Source organism: Mus caroli, unplaced genomic scaffold, assembly GCF_978045245.1.
Source record: "Mus caroli unplaced genomic scaffold, Mus_caroli_1 scaffold_1, whole genome shotgun sequence".
Classification (NCBI taxonomy): Eukaryota; Metazoa; Chordata; class Mammalia; order Rodentia; family Muridae; genus Mus; species Mus caroli.
Genome location: NW_028227256.1, coordinates 57,098,743 through 57,121,008, shown reverse-complemented (window position 1 = coordinate 57,121,008; position 22,266 = coordinate 57,098,743). Strand labels below are relative to the sequence as shown.

The following is a 22,266-nucleotide window of genomic DNA, read 5'->3' as shown; positions in this document are numbered from 1 at the left end:
CCAAGCCAGCCAAGGCTATACAGTGAGACTTGTCTTTAAAGAGGGGAGGATGAGGGAGGGGGAAAGAAGAAATGAGAATGATAGCCTATTTCTTAGTTCTCCTTCATGATCCCAATTTTGTGTTCCAAATGATAACACTATGGTCAAAACTCTAGCAGCTACTCACAAACTGACATTCAGAAGGAATCAAGAGTCCCTGCAGAGCCTAGATCCACCACCTTACCTCCAAGCCATTGACTACCTTTTTACTTTCTTTCTTTCCACCCCAAGTGCTAGGGACTGAACCCAGGGCTGCCACATGCTGTATGCACGGTCTCACTAAGCGACACCTATAATTCCACAACTGCAGGGCTTTTTTCCAAAGATAAAAGAAACTAAATTAAACTTGTATAGTTTTACTATTATACAGCAAATCAAAAATTGAATACAATTCTAACTCCCTTAGTTTTTATAAATAGGGCCACTTTGTCCATTGTTTTACTTTGATTATGTGTCCTTTAGTCCTGATAACTACTCTGTGAATGTCACTGTTTCCATATTATAAACAAGTAAATCAAAAGACAAATAAGTTTTCTGAGCTTGACCTCTGTGGAATGGACACAAGATTCAAAGCTAGGTCAACCCATGTCCTTACTCTTAACAAACATGGCAGGTTCTCTTATGTGTAGCCACAGAGCTAAAAGGCAAATATGTCAATGGGAAATTCCAGCACAGTGCTTTGGGAAACACCTGTCATTAGAATTCTTTCTTTTATGGTAGAAAATCATAAAATTTTTTTATCATCATTTTTGATATCATCAAGTTGACTTGAAAGTCAACTAAGATTGCCTTACCCTGACCTAACACCCAGGAAGCAACCTTCTGTTTCCACTAAGTTAAGCTGACTTACTGATCACAAAGATTCTGAGAAGTTTTTGTACATAAAACAATACATTGAATCTCTGGTATCTTTTATTTTTCATAGTAAGTGTTCATCACAGAATTATCTTTGAGCCTCATAATTCATGAGTTCTAACAAGAATATGTCTCTAAGTACTCAAAGGTGAAAGAGATTCAAATAGGTTCTCCCTTAGTTAATGGCAATACCATTCTTATTTTTTCATGTATATCTGTCAATTCCTGTACACAATGCTGAAAAAAGGTTATGAAAATTGTGAGATAACAATCCAAAAGAAGTAAATCAGTTAATACAGCAAAGTGATAAGGCAGACGTAAAGCAGAAGTAAGGCAGCTGGTGGTGTCCCACGCCTTTAATCCCAGCATTTTGAGAAGCAGAGGCAGGCAGACCTCTGTGAGTTTGAGGCTAGCCTAGTCTACAAAGCTAGTTCTAGGACAGCCACGGCTACACAAAGAAATCGGTCTTGGAAGAAGAAAACAAACAAAGGAACAAACAAACACAACAGAAAGTTAAATATAGACAACTGTTCTATATTTCCTATATTATAGGAAGACTGCTACCTTCCATTAGGATCAAGAGAAGTGCACAAATACAACCGGGAAGTCAAATAGATACACTGGATTCTAAAAAGGGGACAGAATGAATAAACCAGAGAAAGAAATTTTAGCAACTATCTAAAAGTGATAGGTATGAATATGAACTGGATGTGAAGATCATTAAAAGAATAGTATAATATATATACAAACAAGAATAGAAAACACGGGGAGAGAATTTCATCAGTAGGAAACCCAATCTTGGACTGGATTTACATACTAGAAAACACACTTGAATATACCTAGATACATTAGATACATTAATTAAAAGGAATCAGTCACCCTGGCACAAAAGAACGTGTCTGTAATCCCAGCCTTCATGAGAGGCAGGAGGATCCTATGTTCAAGGCCAGCATAGGGTTACATAGTTAAATCCCATCTCAAAATACAATCTTAGAGAAAAAAAGGGGAGGGATTACACATAAATATATCAAATTATCAGTTTACGCATTTACTTAAGAATAAAACAGTAGCCTCTTAGGTCTCCAAACAAAACAATAAACTGGAACACAGTATCCAGTGTCCCTACTTGGGCTTCCTGGTGGATTATAAGGACTTCTCATCACCTGCTGGAAGACAAGGAATGCCTGTTGCTATGTAACAAAAAGTTCTTACTGGCATAAAAAAAGAGCCTTTGTGAGAGCTCTCAATTGTAGAAAATCTAAATATCATCTCCAAGATGCCTCCAAAGTGATCAGGTAATATGCACAATATCAATGAAGTTTTGTATTTAAATGAAATTAAAGAGTTTCAAGAATTCTAGGTTTTTAAATAGAATTATAATCTAAACATGTAATTTGCTATATGTACAAGAATGTTCCATGTAAAATAAAAGACTACTATTTCAAAACAGGAAGACAGAGAAAGAAAAGAAGGGGAATCCAGACATGGTGGCTGTGACAGTTTGTATATGCTTGGCCCAGGGAATGCCACTATTAGGAGAGTAGGTGTGTCACTGTGGGCATGGGCTTTAATATGCTTGTCCTAGCTGCCTGGAAGCCAGTCTTCTGCTAGCTGCCTTCAGAACAAGAAGTGGAACTCTCAAGCTCCTCCAGCCCCATGCCTGCCTGGATGCTCCTGCCTTGATGATAATGGACTGAACCTCTGAACCTATAAGCCAGCCCCAATTAAATCTTACAAGAATTTCCTTGGTCATGGATTCTGATCACAGTAGTAAAACCCTAACTAAGACAGTGGCACACACCTTTAAACCCAGCACTGGAGATGCAGAGACAGTCAGATCTCTATGAGTTCCAGACCAGCCTGGTCTACAGAGCCAGTCTGGGTGCTACACAGGACAGTCAGGGGTGCTACACAGAAGAAATTCTGTCTCAAAAGAACAACAACAAGAAAGTTTTAGAAAAGAAAAAGAAGAAAGAAGAGAAGAAAGAAAAGGGGGAAGGCAGGAATTCAAAGAATCTATAAACTTGAATAAAAACATATTTCTTTATTTCTAGTAGACTATTTGAAATTTAGTATTTCATTCAAATTTAAATGTAAATAACAAAACACAGCAATGTAAGCAATACTTGCCATTCTGTCATGAATAAAAATTCTATGTACTATCCTATTATTATAGCTATTATGATATAACAAGATCTTGCACAGCCTATCAAATGTTGGCCCTTCCTAGGTCAGATATCCTGTTCTTTCAAACTCCTAGGCTCAAGGACTCCTCCTGTCAACTTCCTGCACAGCTTTAACTAAGGCTTTGTAGCACATGCCTTACTCACTGCTGTACCCTGTTGTTTTACACATTAGGAAAAGTTATAGTGGAGTATAGAGCTGGAGTATAGCTCAATAGCATGAGTATCTGTCTATATCATGTGTGGGGCCATAAATTCAATCTCAGGACCACATAAAAACACACACACATAAGTGCCAGGCACAATGGCTCACCCCTTTAATCCTAGCACTCAGAAGGCAGAGGCAGGTGGATCTCTGTGAGTTTGAGGTCAACCTGGTCTACAAATTGAGCTTCAAGACAGTCAGGGCTGTTAGAGAAACCCTGTGTCAAAACAAAACAAAACAAAACAAAACAAAACAAAACAAAACAAAACACACACACACAATGTCATAAATTTGTTTTCTTAACATTTCAGCAAATTTCAAATTATTTTGTCTTTTATGATATGTATTTTACTTTAGACATTTAAGAAATTCTAATAAGGGGCTTTATCAAATTCCAAAAGGGGTATCGAACACAAAGTGTACATAACGGGTAGAGAATTTCTTAAACTACATGGTTTAAGAAAGTGTATACAATGTTCTCTCTGAATTATCATTAGCCTGTTGGCAACTAGTGGTTGTACTCAGCTTGCCAGAAACATACTTTTTTGTTGTTGTTGTTGTTTTGGTTTTTTGTTTTTGTTTTTTGAGACAGGGTTTCTCTGTATAGTCCTGGCTGTCCTGGAACTCACTGTGTAGACCAGGCTGGCTTCTGCCTCCCAAGTGCTAGGATTAAAGGCGTGTGCCACCAAGAAACCTACTTTTTAAGACACCAAACACAGAAAAACTAGAAATTCAATTTTGTAAACAATGAAATTAGTTAGGATTGCTGGAACATGCATAAATAGTTATATAAATATATTTAATAATTGCAAATAGGCAACAGAGTGACTAATTTATAACTGAAAATCAAGCTGGCTAGAATTTTATTTCTTCACGCCTATAAGGCTGATTTCCTCTATACTTTAAAATAATAACTAGTAACTAAAATCCAAAAGAAATACAAACTTAAATTACCAAAATTTGTCCAATTTATTCATCCAGTAATACTGTCAGTGCTAATGTTACTTAAGTTTTTAATGAAGATTTTAAGAAGTTTAGTTTCAAACAAAATGTAAATTTAAAAGTTCTATGAAGCACGGAGTTATAAAGACACAGACTACATTAAGTAAATCCATGGAGAGACTTTGATGCTATTAACTACTATACATTAACTTCAACGCTGTCCTCACCTGCCCACCGGCTACAATGGCTCCAAAGAGATGCAATAAGCAACACTTAAGACTTTCCTTGAGATGTTCACTTTCCTGAAAACATTCTGTGAATATAATACACAAATAAACAAATAAATAAGATTTCTATTTCAGAACACAATTCATGTCTAAGGAATGCTTGAAAATTGACACATAAAGACCTATATGTGAAAAGGCTAAAATCTGTTGAAAAGAAAGTCTGACAAACATTTGTCATGTTTCATTTAATTCCCATAGTAATCCATATAAGGACATCTTGTCCCATCATGAATGAGCTACTATAGTTATTATCTCATCTAAAGTAACATAGTTACTAAGTGACAGAACAAGAACTTACCCCTGTCCTAAATTAAATTCACTTCTTTTTGTTTTAGCAACTGACCCTTACTTTAGTGAATTACAAAATGGAAGAGTTAAATAAAAAGATTTACTAAATCAACTCCAAGGATCAATTTCTACACTTCTAGCACTTATATGTGCTTTAGCATAATAAAACTTTTCGCTATTTTTAAATGCTACATGTCAAAGAAAAACAAACAATTAAGAAAAGTTTCCCTTTGATCTGGTCCTCAACTTACAACATTCTCCACCCTAAAAAATTATTTTTTAAAGAAAAATGAGCTATATAATATACAGTCTTTCTCAGGAATTCAGGACTCATTGGGTCCAGGAGCCTCACCTCAGAATACAAACAGCCATGGGTATTCAAGCCCCTGAGTAAAATGATGCAGAATTTGCTTGGAGCCTATACCAATCCTCCCATATATGTTAAACCGTCCTAGATTATGGAGGCTATCTAAAATGATGTAAAAAGTATGTAAGTAACTGTAACCCTGCACTGTTTAGGAGGGGAAAACAAGAAAAAGTCTGGGCATGTACAGATGCAATTTCTTTCCCACTACATGATTTCAAGCTACAGGTATATCTGCAAATGTGGAACTCAGAGATATAGAAAGTTGACTCTCCTGAACATGCTTGTAGTTTTTTAATTTATTATGGATATTACCATAATTTAACAGATAATTTACCTTATTCATCTTATTCACCAAAGCACAAAATTAAATCATGATGAGCATTTCTTTAACCAGGCTTCCTTGATCTCTATCCCCAGTTTGCATTACCCAGTTCTCTACTGACAAACTGTTGTTCCACTCCGATTCTGGGAGAGGTGTTAATAAGTTCATGTACATGTAAGTGATGTCCTGGAACACTGGAATTACAGGCATGTGCTATGGTGTAGGTCCTCATGTTTGCACAGCAAGTACTTTAGTGACTGAGCCATCTGCCCATCCCTTGTCTGCCCTTTCTTTTTACCATCCTGTAATAAATGCTGTTTGCCTTTACTACATTCTTACACAACAGAATGACAAATATCCAACTTCATACACAACACTGCCAAACAGAGCTATAAAATGTTCTAACAGAAAACTGTAATTAAAAAAATGAAGCCATTACAACTATGTTGGAATAACTGTCATACACATGCTTTCCTGTTTTAAACAGTATAAAATGGACAAAATAGGTCCCAGAAATCAGGTCAGAAAACGGTCATGTATAGAAGGCGTCAAACATGTTGAACTCAAGGATCACTTCAGATTTGTTTTTAGGGATACTTTCATAATTACTGCAGAGAATGGTACAAAAGACCAGTTTAGGGACCAGAAATAAATATAAGTAAAGGCAACTGAAATCTGCAAAATGGAATACTGGAATAGAGAAAATTATACAAAATGCTCCAAAAATACATGGAGCACTTGGTTTGTGTCTGAGTAACAATCCTAACAAAGTAATATAAAATTCCACAATAAGGCAAAAAACCCTACAAAGATGGGTAAGCAGAACTGTCTTAAAATCTTACATTATGACATAAGGTAAGTGTTTCATTCAACCACAGGGAAAAAAACCTAAAAAAAGAAATAGTATAAAGGATATAAAACATACATACCAAATATTGTCTAATCTAAAGTTCTTTAGGAAAGGCAATGAGATGAATCAGCAGGCAAAGTCAACTGCTGCCAAGCCTGGTAGCCTAAATTCAACATCAGGATTCACAGGTAGACCAACTACCTTCCTCTGATGTCACATGCATGCAGCTATGTGCAACATATAAAAACAGAGATTTTTAAAAAAATTTTTAAAGTATGCTAAGACTAGTATTAATGTCTGGCAAAACATACAACAAATATTATTTCAGGTAGGGATGAACATTTTGATAGCAAAAAACAAGAACAAAACAAACAAACAAAAAGACTATGTTTTCAAACTATTATTATAAAAATAAAGTTATCTGAAAACCTCTTATATGGATATTGTACCAAAAGTGGAAAAGAAAAATCTCTGTCCTATCCAAAGGCTATGAAAAAGACGGCGATTTTGAAAGTCGCACACAAAAAGCTCCACAAGTCACCTTCTTTTGATTATTCAAAGCATACATCCCTCCCCAAGTCAACCTCAATGTCTTCAGAGATGTTCCAGAACAAATAAGTATGGTCACTTCGCCCTTACAAATATCCTCCAACTAAGTCAACCATTAAAAAAAAAAATCAACAAAAAACAAAAAAGCAAGGTAATATGACTTCTATTTCGAAGTCGAAGTCAATAAACATCAAATGAAACAAGTTTTGAAGACAGTGTATGATATTGAAACAGACAATTCAACACCTTGATTGGCCTGGTGGACAGAAAAGGGCCTACTATGTTCCACTAGCTTCTATCTATAAGGTTTTGGATATTGTCAACAAATTGGAATCATTTGAGACCCTAAATCATCTAACACGGCCTTTCAATTTCCTGGGTCACGGAATATATGCAAGTATCATATCTGAGAGTCATATGACTCAACGAACTGATCCAATCAAAGCCATTCAGATCCTTCTTAAATCCTACCACTAGAAAACACCTTAGGGCCTTTGGGAAACTAACTGGCTACTATAGACTTTGGGTTTCTATGTATGGCCTTTTAGATAAGCATCTAAATGAATCACTAAAAGGAAGCAACCAAGTTCTCCTTCATGGGAATAAGAACAAGAGAAGTCTTATGCTAAAGTAAAAGCTTTCCTCAGTCAGTGCTTGGTCTTTGGGGGTTATCCCAACCTGGCAGACCTTTTAAATTGTGTGTTACCAAATAGCAGGGCATAACCCTGGAGTTCTCAACTATGCCCTAAGTCAAAGCTATCTATCTGCTTGTAGGATATTTATCAAAATTGGCTCAGTTACCCAAGAGTTGACAGGATACATCAGAATAGTAGCTGTAGCCTCTAATCCCAGCACTTAGGAGGCAGATGCAGATAGAGTCTGTGAGTTCGAGGCCAACCTGATATACTCAGTTCTAGGACAGCCAGAACTTTGTAGAGATACTATGGTTCCAAGAACCAAACAAACAAAAACAAACAAAAGAAAACAACAAAAATAGTAGCTGTTTCTCTTAATAGAAAACACCCTTGGATTTTATCCACTGCCTCCTTATACTTTACAGCAAACAAGCTTTCTACTAAAACTGAAATCTCCCAGTGTTTTAGATATTCTTCTTTTATGTTACCACCTCAACTCCTCTACTTCATTTCCTTCCCAAGTATGGTTTACCTTACTCAAAGTTCACAGATTTAATATGGTTCACTGACACAAGTTCCTGTGTGAGGAATGAAGAATAAACCAGCACCCAGAAATCAGCATAACTGGTTATAAGAGCAGGCTTAATTTGAGCTCTTACTTCACCAGGGCAAATGGCAACTTTGTATACTGACTGACATGGTAATGCATACACACACTGCCCTCTGAAAGAATTTACCCTACTGCTAAAAATAGTTTCATCAATTATGGATTTCAGATTCATTACAATATAGCTGCTGGCTGAAATAACAGCAGCCCATTAAAGGGCTATCTAATAAGTCAGAAAGAAACCTTAGGAAAGCAGCAGAGGAGATGCAGCAGCCAAACAGGCAACGGACTATCCCTTACTGGATCTTGGTGATCCTTGCCCAGGACAAACAGGGGCCTTGCCACTCAACCTGAAAGGGCCACTAAAGAATCTGAAGCCCTCTTTCTGAAAAATATTCTTCCATTTGGCTTCTCAAGAGCTCTTAAAATAGTAATGTGCCTTCATTTGCTTCCCAAATCACTCAGTCTATACCCAAATCTCTGGGAATTTGAAGCTATCTTTATGACAATTAGAGACCTTATTCTTCTAAAACCGTGGGACATTTTAATCAAACTGTAAAGTTATTTTTAAAACATTATGCCAGTATACTCAGCTTATCTGAAGGGCAAGATTATCAATAGCCCTCCTCCTACTTTAGATAGTTTTTGTCCTAACCCCTTCAGAGGTGACTTATCAATGCCCTTTTCTATATGTAGATCTGCTGCTTGAAGAGGAAGCCTAGTCTAACCAACACATTCCAACAAGGTTATAAAAATCACAGGTTACAGAGACTGCTTAAGGGATATGGAGGCTGCCTAAACTGCTTTTCAATGCGGAAAACAGCGTTCATATGAATTTACATGGAGAAGCCTTAGGGCCAACAATTTACTGGTTCGTTTGCTTTTTCCTTCCCTCCCTCCCTCCCTCCCTCCCTCCCTCCTTTCCTTCCTTTTCTTTCCTTCCTTCCTTCCTTCCTTCCTTCCTTCCTTCCTTCCTTCCTTCTCTTTCCAATTATGTATTTACCAGGGATGGAGGGTAGGGGCACATGTTTGTTACGGCACAGATGTGGATGTCAGTGGACTACTTGGGAAGGAGAATCATTTATAAATTTATAGCTCAGGGAATTTCTCTTAATTCTAAATTACAAATGATTTTTTTTTAAGCAACTGTACAAAAGCATTGCTTTAAACACCGTCATCACCCAACAAGAGGCACTTGTACTTTCTATTAAGGTTGACTATTTTATGTATGTGCTTGGTTACTACCTCATCTATACCACATTACAAAAGTAGGTTCAAGATCCAGAGATGAATGATAGCTTAAAAGGTGTTTGCCACCAAGACAAACAACCTGAGCCTGATCTGAGGACCCACATGTTAGAGAGAACCAACTCCTGCAAACTGTCCTCTGAGCTCCACACAAGCAAACTGTGGCACACTCAACACAAACAGACAAATAAATGATTTTTTAAAAATTCTTTTTAATGAAAAAAATCAAACCATAGGCACAATCTATGTTGGACACACACTCTCTTGTGGTGAACTTTGTCTCAAACCAAGGAACTGACTGGCTGGGGTATCTATTTGACATATCAAAGCAGACCTGGCCATCAGGCTCTCCCACCCTGCCCCCTACCCTAAACTTCTCCAGGCCAGAAGTTTCTTCCCTATATAATCCGTCCATTTTGGCTATGCTGGTCCTCTTTGTCTACCCTTTACTCTCCTCCTAGCATTCGCCTTGCCCCTCCCCCAACTCCCCTCATGTGCTGGCTCAGACTGGCCATGATCACTCTGGACCCTTCCAGATATCTCTGGCTATGCTCGCCCTTTTACCTACAATAAACCTTCTCCTCCACCGTACTTTGGAGCAGTCATATTCTTTCCTTTTCATTTTTTATCTTGCTTCCCTTCTTTCTTTCTTTTTTTTTTTTCATTCGGTGAATAACTTTGGAAGTGGATCTCTAGATTTTCCAAGGAGGAAATAAGTCATATCTACTGTAATCTTAACAGATTAAGTCTTGTGTGGTTTTTTTAACTACTGTTTTGATTTTTTTTTCCTCTTATTTACATTCAACCCACCTCAAATAATCCTGCAAGTCTAAGTCCTTTCTGGATCCCCTTGATTCTCCTCTGAGGCCTGAAAGTCACTAAAAGAAGAGACCTTAAACACTTTTATATCCAACTTCAATCCAAAGCAGAAAGATTAGCCCAATGTTACACTCCTAAATGACTTTAGGAACTCAACTCTTGGTATGTGTGTGTGAGGGGGTGGCTGTTGGGGGAGGTATTAAGACAACTAACTAGGTATTAACAGACTTAGAAGACACTGAGGTTAGAACTCTATTAAACAAACGTCTCAAATAGCCAAAAATTTAATTGCTAATAAGAAGAATGAGATTTGATTCTTATCTCTGGACCCAAATGCATCGTGGAGTGCCTAAAAGAACATTAATAGATAAGTAAAGCGGGCTTCAAAAGCTCTAAATTTTTTAAAGATTTTTATGTAGAAGGAGAAACTCTAATATTAAAGAGAATGGGCATACCATGGCTCCCTCCTAAATGGAACAATCTAAACAAGTCCATCAACCACTTTACAATCCCTCAGGAAAATCTACTTGTTTCAGAATTTAGAGAACAGTATACAGCCTTCCTAGAATATAGATCAGCTCAACAGGCCTCTTTGGCCATTATCCACTCACTCATTGAGAATGAATCCCACTCTACAATAAAATTCCCATATCTTCTATACTATATTGAGCCTCTCACCTCCATTCTTGACAGAGATCACAAGAACTGGTGATATAAGGAGTCCAGGATATAAGAAATCCAGGCCAAGATTCCACTGACTACATAATATTGACTTAATTAGCCATTTCAGCTCAGGTCAAGATAAGGATGGAATTATAACAGTAAAGATATTACCATTTTCAACTAAAGAGAACAAGAGAAAATAAGAAAGAACAAAGGTATACTGTTAGATTTCTTCAATTTTAGAGGACCTTACCACAGTTTCAGTGGATCAAGATAACCTACTCAAAGCAGGACTGTGCTCACAAAGACAAGCACATGGGCAGTAACTCAGAGAAAGTAGAAAGAGCAAATCCCTATATGATTTTCTTTTAAAAGCCCGCAACACAGCTCAGCCAGTAGAGTCTCTTCTGTGCAAAGCTACTAACCTGACTCCTAATCTGGAACTACTTAAAAGTCGAAGGAAAAAACTTAACTCCACAAATTCATCTGACTTCCACATGCATAATGCAGCATGTGTGTCCACACGCATCATGCACAGTTACATACAATAATTGTAACTAAATAAACAAACAAACAGGATGCCTTATAGAGCTGGAAGACACAGCACTACCTCCCTAATGGAAGTGCAAATTACTAAAATAAAGATTACTTTTAATCTACAAGTCTAATGGAATGTGTTCTCTTTACAGGTTTTATGAAAGCTTGCAACATGTCACCCTTTCTTCTACATCCCATGCCTGCCTCACCAGCGTGCTTTGGAAGTGTCTATCACAGGTTCACAACTGAAGAGGGATGTTTCCTTGCTGTGACTGCACCTGAGTTTTGCTCATATCTGATTAAGAAACAATTAGAGGAGATTTTGAATTGTAGACTACTGAGAGTCAATATTGGAATGTGTTATGATGTTTTGGACTGCCAGGATAGAATGAACAAACATATTTTGTATGTGATAAACATATTTGTGTGTGTGGATCTGGAGGGAAGGGGGTAGGAATGAAATAGTACAGACTGAACTCTTCCTCCCAAACTCAAATACCAATTGTCTTAAGTCACACACCTACAATTTACATTGTAGCTATACTGGAGCTTAACTATACTGGAGCCAGGGCTTATGAAGAGGTGATTACAGTTAGATAAGATGAGAAAGGTGCCTGATACAACAAAATTGCTGTTCTTGTGAAAAGAGCTATCAGTCTTTCTAATATCTGAGAATACAACACGGAGGAGCCAAAAACCAAATCCTGCTAGGACCTTGATCTTACACAGTTGTGGCTCCAAAACTATGAGAAAATAAACTTCAGAGCTTACATCACAGTCTCCAGGATTCTGTTATAGCAACCAAAGCATACTACAACCAAACTAGGCACTTGTTGCCAAACATGACAGTCTCAGTCTGTCTCAAGAACTATATGGTAGATAGAGAGAACCAAGAAATTATTCTATGACCCCCCACACAGGCAAGGTGGTAGGAGTGCCTGTGCTCGTGCATTATCAAAATATGTACATAATTTAATAATAATGATAATTTGCATTATCAAAATATGTACATAATTTGTATACACAAAGATCTAAGACTTCTAAAGGATACTGTACTTTTAAACCTGGTTGGAACTCATCCCATTTTGGCCTCAAAACTTCATATGACAGACTTAAAGAACAACCCTTAGGCAGCTATAAAGAATTCAGCTAAAGAGAATTACCATACTACTGCACTGGCTTTTGTGTTTCCTGTCCTGTATCTTTATTTTTTTTTTTAAATACATCTGGGTTCTTTCCAGCTTCTGGCTATTATAAATAAGGCTGCTATGAACATAGTGGAGCAGGTGTCCTTATTACAAGTTGGAGCATCTTCTGGGTATATACCCAGGAGAGGTATTGCTGGATCCTCCGGTAGTACTATGTCCAATTTTCTGAGGAACTGATTTCCAGAGTGGTTGTACAAGCTTGCAATTCCATCAGCAATGGAGGAGTGTTCCTCTTTCTCCACATCCTCACCAGCCTCTGCTGTCACCTGAATTTTTTATCTTAGCCATTCTGACTGGTGTGACGTGGAATCTCAGGGTTGTTTTGATTTGCACTTCCCTTGGTGCTTCTCAGCCATTTGGTATTCCTCGGTTGAAAGTTCTCTGTTTAGCTCTGTACCCCATTTTTTAATAGGGTTATTTGATTTTCTAGAGTCCATCTTCTTGAGTCTTTATATATATTGGATATTAGTTCCCTATCTGATTTAGGATTGGTAAAGATCCTTTCCCAATCTGTTGGTGGCCTTTTTGTCTTATTGACAGTATCTTTTGCCTTACAGAAGCTTTGCAATTTTATGAGGTCCCATTTGTCGATTCTCGATCTTACAGCACAAGCCATTGCTGTTCTGTTCAGGAATTTTTCCCTTGTGCCCTTATCTTCAAGTCTTTCCCCCACTTTCTCCTCTATAAGTTTCAGTGTCTCTGGTTTTATGTGGAGTTCCTTGATCCACTTAAACTTGACCTTAGTACAAGGAGATAGGAATGGATCAATTCGCATACTTCTACATGTTAACCGCCAATTGACCCAACACCATTTGTTTGAAGATGCTGTCTTCTTTCCACTGGATGGTTTTAGCTCCCTTGTTGAAGACCAAGTGACCATAGGTGTGTGGGTTCAATTCTGGGTCTTCAATTCTATCCCATTGATCTAACTGTCCTGTATCTTTAAAGTGAGGCCAATTCCAAGCATAGCTTATTATAAATATATGCATTTGATTATCTAGGGTAAAGTCAACCGATAACGTGGTGATATAGGGTGTGTACTATAGCTGTCTTCACTGAGCAAGCAAAGCTATTTCTGTCTTACTTAGGGCACTGGGGACGGAAAGTACACATTGAAGCGATGTGGCAAATGTAAAGGTTTTACATGTTCCAATAAGCAATATACTCAAGAAACAAAGTGCTCCTTTTATATTTTGTAATTTTTTCTATATTCTTGAAAGATGCCATAATTTTTCTTTTTTAAGACAAGGTCCTTTGTATCCCAGGTTGGCCTCAAATTGCTATAAAGCCAAAGATGACCTGATCTTCCTGCCTCTACCTGCCTAGTGCTTGGATCACCATGCCCCATTACTGTAGTTATGGGAAATGAATCTAATACATGATAGGCAAGCAGTCTACCAACTGAATTACCTTTTTAGCCTAGCACATTTTTTTCAGACTTATTCATCTTTATTTTTGTGTATGAGTGTTTACCTACATGTAAGTATGTGAAGCATATGTATGTAGACCCTATGAAGGCCAGGAAATGGTGTCAGATCATCTGGAACTGGAATTACAGGCAGTTATGAATGCCATGGGAGTACTGAGAATGAACCAAGGTCTTCAACAAAGCAACAACTTCTCTTAACTACTGAGCCATCTCTCTAGTCCCCAGCACAATCATTTTTTAAGAGTAAAATCCAGCCAAAGATGGTAGAATATGCCTGTAGTGCGAGCACTCAGGAAGAGATCAGAGAATCAGAAGTTCAAGTCATTCTCAGCTACAGCAAGTTTGAGGTCAGCTAGGAGATATGAAACCTTGCTCAGTATAAAAACAAAAGTAACAGAGAACCATAACATATAAACAGCCATGCGTATATACAGTAGTCAGTCTCTTAATGGTTTGGGTGCAAACTAGTTCGTTTTCTTGTTCTAATGATCAAATGGCAGGTTTTTGTGCATGAGAAATATGTGTTCTTAGGTTATCTCTAGCCCAGTTTTCTGTTTTTAGTAAAACTTGTGAGTTCTAAAATATGCACTCTTTAAAATGCTCAGCTCACCAAAACAGATCAGCTCTTAAATAGAAAGCATGGAGAAAACTAATCAAACTGAGAACCATAATCCCAACCAAACTTAACTAACCCAGTGGTTTTGTTCTTTAGCAGCCTTTATCTTATAAATTCACACACTAAATTAAGGTCAGAATCAGAGTAAGGAAAAAAAACACTAATCAGAGTTGATCAAAATCAAAGTAAAATGAATTAGAATATTACTTACGATAAAAGAAAGGAACAAACTCCACTGTGAGAGAAGCCGGTTTGTATTTCTGTCTGCTCTTTTCCACAGAACTAAGGATTCGTCTGTCATTAGAAAAGAAGTCAGTAACAAATTACAACATGAGTAACTAAAGATGGCACAATTTAAAAGACAATTATAAACAAATTCAACATTCTAATTTTGGTTTATATATTGAACAAAAACATCCTCAGGCCTAGTGCAATGTTCAAAAATGAGTTAAAACATTAACTTAAGTACTAACCAACTAGAGAATTGTTTTTTTAAAAAATCTCTATTTTTGATCTCATAAATTAAGTTTTTTTTTATTCTGTATACAGTGTTCTGCCTGCACATATGCCTGCATGCCACAAGAGGGCATTGGATCCCATTACAGATGGTTGTGAACCACCTTGTGGTGGCTGGGAATTAAACTCTGGACTTCTGGAACAGCAGTCAGTGCTCTTAACTTCTAAGTTATCTCTCCAGCCCCAGAATGTTCTTTATTCTATATTGTGATAGCCAAGTAAAGTCTCCAAATATTTAGGTATTTAAAAACAAGCCAGAATTTAGATTTAAATCTTCAGAATAATGTGCACAGTGGTCCTGGCAAAGCGACAACTAAGACTATGGCAGTTTTACCTGGAGACCTCAGAAGCTAGCGACTGACCTGTGTCTTACTGAGGCTTTATTCAGCTATAACGGGTCTAGATCTTTAAGTCCCCTCACTTTAAGGATGCAGATCCAGTGTGGGATGGGATTACCTTTTAAATGAAAATTCCAGGACTTTTCATGAATATTTTTCTATAAACTTTAACAAGGCTAATACAAAGTGTACATGCTTTTACTGAGAACATTTCAGTTCAACACAAAATAAAGTTGCTTAGACAGCCATGGTGATTAAAATATTGAAGAATAAAGCTTATTAAAAGCAATAATACTTTCAATTAATGGAATAGTAAAAAGATAAAATAAACAGGAACTTTTATCATGTCCTGAAAATTATATTCAATATTATTAAAGACAACATACATGGAAAATATATGAAACTACCTATAAATTATGCACATCTATAGGCTACAGGTATATACATACACAGTCTCTCTCCTAATAGAAAAGTTCTTTTGGGGGGATTTTGCTTGGTGCTTTCTCACAATTAGCTTTGGACTAAACCAATCATAGCCTAATTACTATGTTCAAAGAAACTGACATCTGAATCCCTTATTTTGCCATCTGCCACTAAAACAGCTCTATTACTGAAGGATTTTTTTGGCATATTAAACAGAATATAAAGACAGCTTTGGGCATAATTCCTGGTAAAACATTATTAAAATTATTTACTGTTACAATTTAGTGTATGCCCTCTTCTCTCTGTGGCCACCTTACATACGCACATCTTCCATCAAGTACTATATACTATATGACAGACATCAATGCTATTCAAAATTTCTCTTTGTTCAAGATTTCAAAGATTGTGGGTGTTTTTAACAAACCTCTTTACTCAATTTGCTTTAGTTTGTTGTCAGAACTACCATTTTATATATCTTCTCTCCTTTTACCACATTTAAATTCATTTTGCTCGGGTTTCTTAAGGGTTTCTTTAAAAGCTTCTGTCATGTTCAGACTGAGTTCTTTATCCACTTTGGTGACTATAAGGAGAAGAATCAGCACCACTGTTTCAACTGAGCACACTGCCTTAGCTCTTCACTGCTGAGTGCAACAGGTGGAAAGGGGGACAGCACAAGTGGGACAGAGACACAATTTTCCTCACCGAAGCTCTAGTGTACAAATGAAAAAAGAGGAAAATGGCGTCCTTGGGAACTGAAATGATAAATTTGCACATGACGAAGAGTTATGTGCCCTTCTGCATCCTTAAAGTCTTGAGAGGCACAAAGGCAAGAAGCCGTCATGGCACTGCTTGCAAATTACTGCTATTACAACAGTCCTTGTATTCTCGTGGCAGAGCTAAACATAGAACCTTTGTGGTAGATGGGTACACATCATCAGTTTTGGCACACAGTAAATTCAGAATGAAAATGATATGCTGTGTAGCATAACCAAAAAAAAAAAAAAAAAAAAAAAAGAAAAAAGTAGATTTAAATTGCTAGTGTAAGAGTTTCACCATTTTCTTTCTGCTTTTTCATGGTAAGTACCATAAGATGCTGGCTATCCCGTGCACTTGACTGACCAGGATTAATAGGGGTTTCTATCCATACACAAAAGACAAATGGGAAAATTTTTTTTGAGAAATAAGGAATGGTATGAAGAGATGCTGCAGCAATTAAGAGCATGTAATACTATACTGCGGTCTGGAGTTCAATTTCTAATAACCATGTCTGTACGTTCACAACCATTGGCACTCTAGACCCAGAGGATCCAAAGCCTCTTACTCCTGAAGGCATGCATACTCACACATGATAAAAATAAATTTTAAATTTTTTCCTTAAATATAAGACAGATGGCATGAACAAGAAATACGCCTTTGTTATTCTAAGGCCTTTATTTGATAGTACAGATAATTTAGTCTATCCTGAGCAATGCAAAAATCTTTATGACAGGAAAACTCAAATAAGTTAACCCTAGAAAAAGAGAGAGATTGCCGGATGTGGTGGCGCATGCCTTTTATCCCAGCACTTGGGAGGCAGAGGCAGGAAGATTTCTGAGTTCGAGGCCAGCCTGGTCTACAGAGTGAGTTCCAGGACAGCCAGGGCTACACAGAGAAACCCTGTCTCATAAAAAAAAAAGAAAAAAGAGAGAGAGAGAGATATTAAAGCTTAATACACAGGCACAGTACCTATTTAGGACCTTCTCACTACTACTTAGACAAAATGTCTTGACACAATGGGAGTAATTTCATTAACCTGGAAGATGTTTTTAGATGAGATTAATTGGTAAATTTGTGAACTCTGAATGAGTGAAGCATATTTTCTTCATGAGATGAGTGACAGAAGACAAAAACAAAAAAACAAACAAACAAACAAATAAAATCCTCACCATCAGAAATTTCTCTGGCTTGGGGTTTCATCTGCAGGTCTGGCTTTCCCAAGCATCTGCCTGTCACTCTTCACTCAGAAGCTGTTCTCCAGGTTCACTCTGATCTATCTCAAGCCTGCTCACCCACATAGCAGACTTGGACTTGCCAGGTTCCCTGCTATGTGATCTAGTGTTATATGAAAATTAAATGCCAGCTGGTGAGGTGGCTCAGCGGTTAAGAGCACCAACTGCTTTTCCAGAAGTCCTGAGTTCAATTCCCAGCAACCACATGGTGGCTCACAACCATCTGTAATGGGGTCCAATGCCCTGTTCTAGTGTGTGGCTGTACTCATATACATAAAATAAATAAACAAATTCTGGACTCTGAATATAAGGAAAAAAAAGAAAATTAAATGCTTTCTTGCTCTCTGGCCATTTGGTGGCTGGTTGGAGGGCTGTCTGTCCCACACTTAAGGCAGGAAGATGGGAGCCCCGAATATGAAAAACTCTCAGGAGTCAGTCAACTCTAGATCCAACTTGTCATGAGAAGTGGAAAGTGCATGCTGAGTACGAGCAGACTCTAAAGGTAGTCAGGCAGTACAAAATTAAATTAGTTATCCTCCCCAACTACCCAGCTTGGAGGAACTCTAAAATACAATAGCATGCATGTAGGCCAAAACTGGTGTCCATCGCTACAGTGGCAGTGATACTGAACTGGGTACAGCATGAAGAAACATTTGCAGAATACTGAGAGTACACACTGGCCCTCACTGACACAGGTGATTCTGGTATCATTAGCATGCCAGAACAGACTGGTGAGAAGTAAGCCAGGAAAGGTTTTCTCTGACAAAACTAAACAGAGTTTAAAAAATAAATAAATAAATAAAATCCCTATAGACATATATCTTAATGTCCATTGATGCTGTTTCTCTGGAGAACTTTAACTTACTCAAAATACAAAGTTAAAAAACAAATGAAGGGTTAAAGTGATGCCTTAGCAATAAATAACACATGCTGCTCTTCCAACTAGCGCTCAATTCCCAGCACCCAAATCATGGCTCACAACTTTCTACAACTCCAGTTCAGGGGCTCCAATGCCCTCCTCCGGCCTCTGCAAGCACTGCATGTAGTATGTAGACATCTGTGCAAGTAAAGCCCCCATACACATAAACTTTTTAAATGTAATTTTAAAAGGTATAAGGACACGACTCCTCTGTTAAATGACTAGAGTACACATTGCTGAAGGTTTACACTGGTTGTGAACTCAAATTTCTGGGCAAGCTTGTAAGAGGTTTTCTAGATTGGGTTCAGATGAAAGACCTACCTTAACTGCCAGATTGAAGAAAAGGGAGAGTGGGCCTCGCACTAGAACACTCACTCTCACTCTCTCTCCCCTCCCTGCCCCCCCCCCCCCCCGTTTCCTGACTACAGACCCAGTGTGACTATCTACCTCAAGCTCCTCCATCATGGTTTCCCTCAACCCCATCCCAGCCGGGCAGTAGGAGCGGATGCCTTTAATCCTAGCATGTATCTGGACAAGATGGCCTCAACTACGTAGCTGAAAATGAGCATGAACTTCCCATCCTCCTGCCTCTGCCCTCTCAAGTGCCAGGATATATTCTGTTAATAAAATGGATTATATGGAATATATGAGGTGAGCTCTCAGTCTGGATAAATGTTCTGTTATAAACTCTTCAACATCGTGTTACAGTAGCTATTCAAAGTGCAAGTACAGGGCCTGGGGAGACGGCTCAGCAGATAATGTGCTTGCTGTGAAGTAGGAGGATCTGAGTGCAATCACCACACACAGTGGGGAGAAACAAGTTGTCCTGTAACCTCCACATGTGCACCCAGATTCATACACAAAAGTAAACTGCCATACTGTGCCTGCAACCCTAGCAGTGGAAAAGAGGGCACATGAAGATCCCTAGAGCTTGCTGGCCAGACAGTAAGAACTTGTCTCAAAAAAAAAAAAAAAGGTGGTGCATGCCTCTTCATCTCTAAGGTCAGTATCTATGAAGCAGCTCCAAACTAGAAAAGGATACAAAGGAAGACTCTGCCTCAAAATATAAATTAAAGTAGAGTAGTGTCTGCGAAAGACGCTGAATAAGCTAACAGTGGCTACCATCTCCAGGGAGTAACCTGTTCCCACCTCCCCAGTGCTGGATTTATAAGCACACTCTGCTGAACCTAACCTTTTTATGTGTATTCCGGAGACCAAACTAAAGTTCTTATGCTTGCATAAGTCGCATTTTACTGAGTCATCTCCCCAACATTCCATATGTGGTCTTCTATGTATCATTCCATATTGCTTTCATGTAGAGAAATACTCTTTTAAGAGTCACATACAGAAGAATCTAAAAACTCACAAATTTATGGCATGCAAGGTTCTGTTTTGTTAATTTATAATGTATGTATGATGTATGTGTCAAGCATGCGGGAACGAAGGCACACACAGTGTGCATAAAGGTCAAAGGACAAACTTGGGCATTGATTTTGGCTTTTGAATTTTGAGATAGGATCTCTGTTGGTTTTCACTCTGTGTGCCAGGTTAGCTCGTCTGTGACTCTCCCAGGTCTTCCTGTCTCCATTTTCATTTCTACATAAGAACATTATGATTATAGACATTTCTGCTCTCATATCCAGCTTTTACATAAGTTCTAGGGCTCTAAACACAGGTCCTCATGCATATGTGGCAAGTGCTGTACCCCTGAAGAGCTCACTGAGCCATCTTCTCAGACCAACACTCAGTTTAAACACTATGGGCAAACTGGTGGTGCATGCCTATAGAGAGTCTCAGCACTCCAGAGGTTGCTGGTTCTCTCCAACCTGCTCTATATATCAAGTTCCAGACCAGCCAAGGCTACATAGTAAGATTCAATCTCAGTATTATCATTTATAAGACATACCCTGAAATTCTATGTCTCCAATTTCTATACGGATCATACAAGCTTTCACAGAATGCCAGTGCATGGATCACAAATTCTTCAATAGATGTCTGATCAGCCATTTCCTTCTCCTTTTTTTTGCTTTTTAACTGAAAATAAAATTAAACATAAAATTAAAGACATGCTTCATTAATCAGCTTACTTAAGTCATTTTTATTAACATAAGCCTAACTTTCCCTTTGAGTCCTTGAGTCATCTAATCATACATAACAGATATATTTCCTAATTTGTTAAGTTCTTCCTAGAGTAAGTTTAAATTAGCCAAACATGTTTTGCAGTAAGATAAGATATATAAAATGATTCATATACAAAATGAAACATTATGTCATTTTAAAAACTACCAAAAAATTAAAATAATGCATTAATAGCTATTTGTCTACTTTTAGAAAATATAAGCTTTGGGACTGGAGCAATGGTTCAGTGATTAAGAGCACTGACTGCTCTTCCAGAGGACTGGGGTTCAATTCTCAGCACCCACATAGCAGCTCACTACTGTCTACAACTCCAGGTCTAAGGGAGCCAATATTCTCATACAGACAAAACTCCAATGTACATGAAATAAAAATAAATCATTTTTTAAAAAAAGGAACATGTAAGATTTATAAGATGACTTACTGCCCCACTATTAAATCGTCTTTTCTATTACTGCCTCCTTTGAAAACACTTAGCAAGTTTAATTACAATATTAAAAAAACTTTTAACAAAGTAAATCCTTGTAGTCCTTGTCAGTCTCAGTAAAACAACAAAGAGGAATGTATTCACACCTACTTGCTGAATATACAGAGTTGTCATGGTAATGACGTGATTAATATAAGAGCAAGTCCCAATTTCTTCTACATTTGATAAATTCCTAGGAGATAAAAAGAATAACATTTATTACATATGTACAATATATTTCTAGTGTATTCAGTGTGGATTTTGAGAACAGATGCTAGCAAATGAACTATCAATGACACTAAAGCAGGAGATGATGCACAGGGTGTTCCACTATACGAGACATGTACCATTACTGTTTTCACTATGCTCTCTGAGGTTTAGCCCCCTTTTCTGACTTACATCATGTTTTGTAAACTGTATCAGAAGTCCATGACACAAAAGGCATGCATTATCATCTTTAAATATTCTAAAAGGACATACCACACTATACCCTGTTTAAAGTAGAGAGTCTGTAAGTACTAGAGCTACGAAACATACTATGGTCATTTATGACATTTAAGTATCTCTTTGTTTTACTGTTAAAAGTTAAGCTTATTAGTATTCTGTTCTGAGACACTGACCTATAAAATATTTTATATCTTGAAATTCAGTAGAAGTTCACAGAATAGGGAAAAAAATAACACTTTGCTACTTAAGAAATTAAATTAGCATGACATCTTAGCTGTTTATCGAGTTCTTTTCTGTAATACAAGAACACTTCAAATTCTCTGTATACATATTGCTCTTTCAGAGAATCTGAGTTTAGTTCCCAGCACCTGCATCAGCTAGCTC

General features: G+C 37.6%; 1 protein-coding gene across 6 annotated transcripts in view; it reads right to left on the bottom strand.

The window, feature by feature from the left end:
- Window positions 1–22,266, bottom strand: part of Nbeal1 (neurobeachin like 1) — a 153,232-nt gene that overhangs the window by 112,189 nt on the left and 18,777 nt on the right. For 5 of the 6 annotated variants that reach the window (XM_085837734.1, XM_085837726.1, XM_021162943.3 and 2 more), the window contains exons 5-8: window positions 21,547–21,628; window positions 20,740–20,867; window positions 14,861–14,943; window positions 4,452–4,537 (exon numbers count right to left, since the gene is read on the bottom strand). In XM_085837734.1, coding sequence (XP_085693860.1) covers window positions 4,452–4,537; window positions 14,861–14,943; window positions 20,740–20,867; window positions 21,547–21,628 — 379 coding nt within the window. Of the gene's footprint in view, window positions 1–4,451; window positions 4,538–14,860; window positions 14,944–20,739; window positions 20,868–21,546; window positions 21,629–22,266 lie in introns of those variants that run through there. The other variant, XM_085837745.1, reaches the window with a different exon arrangement.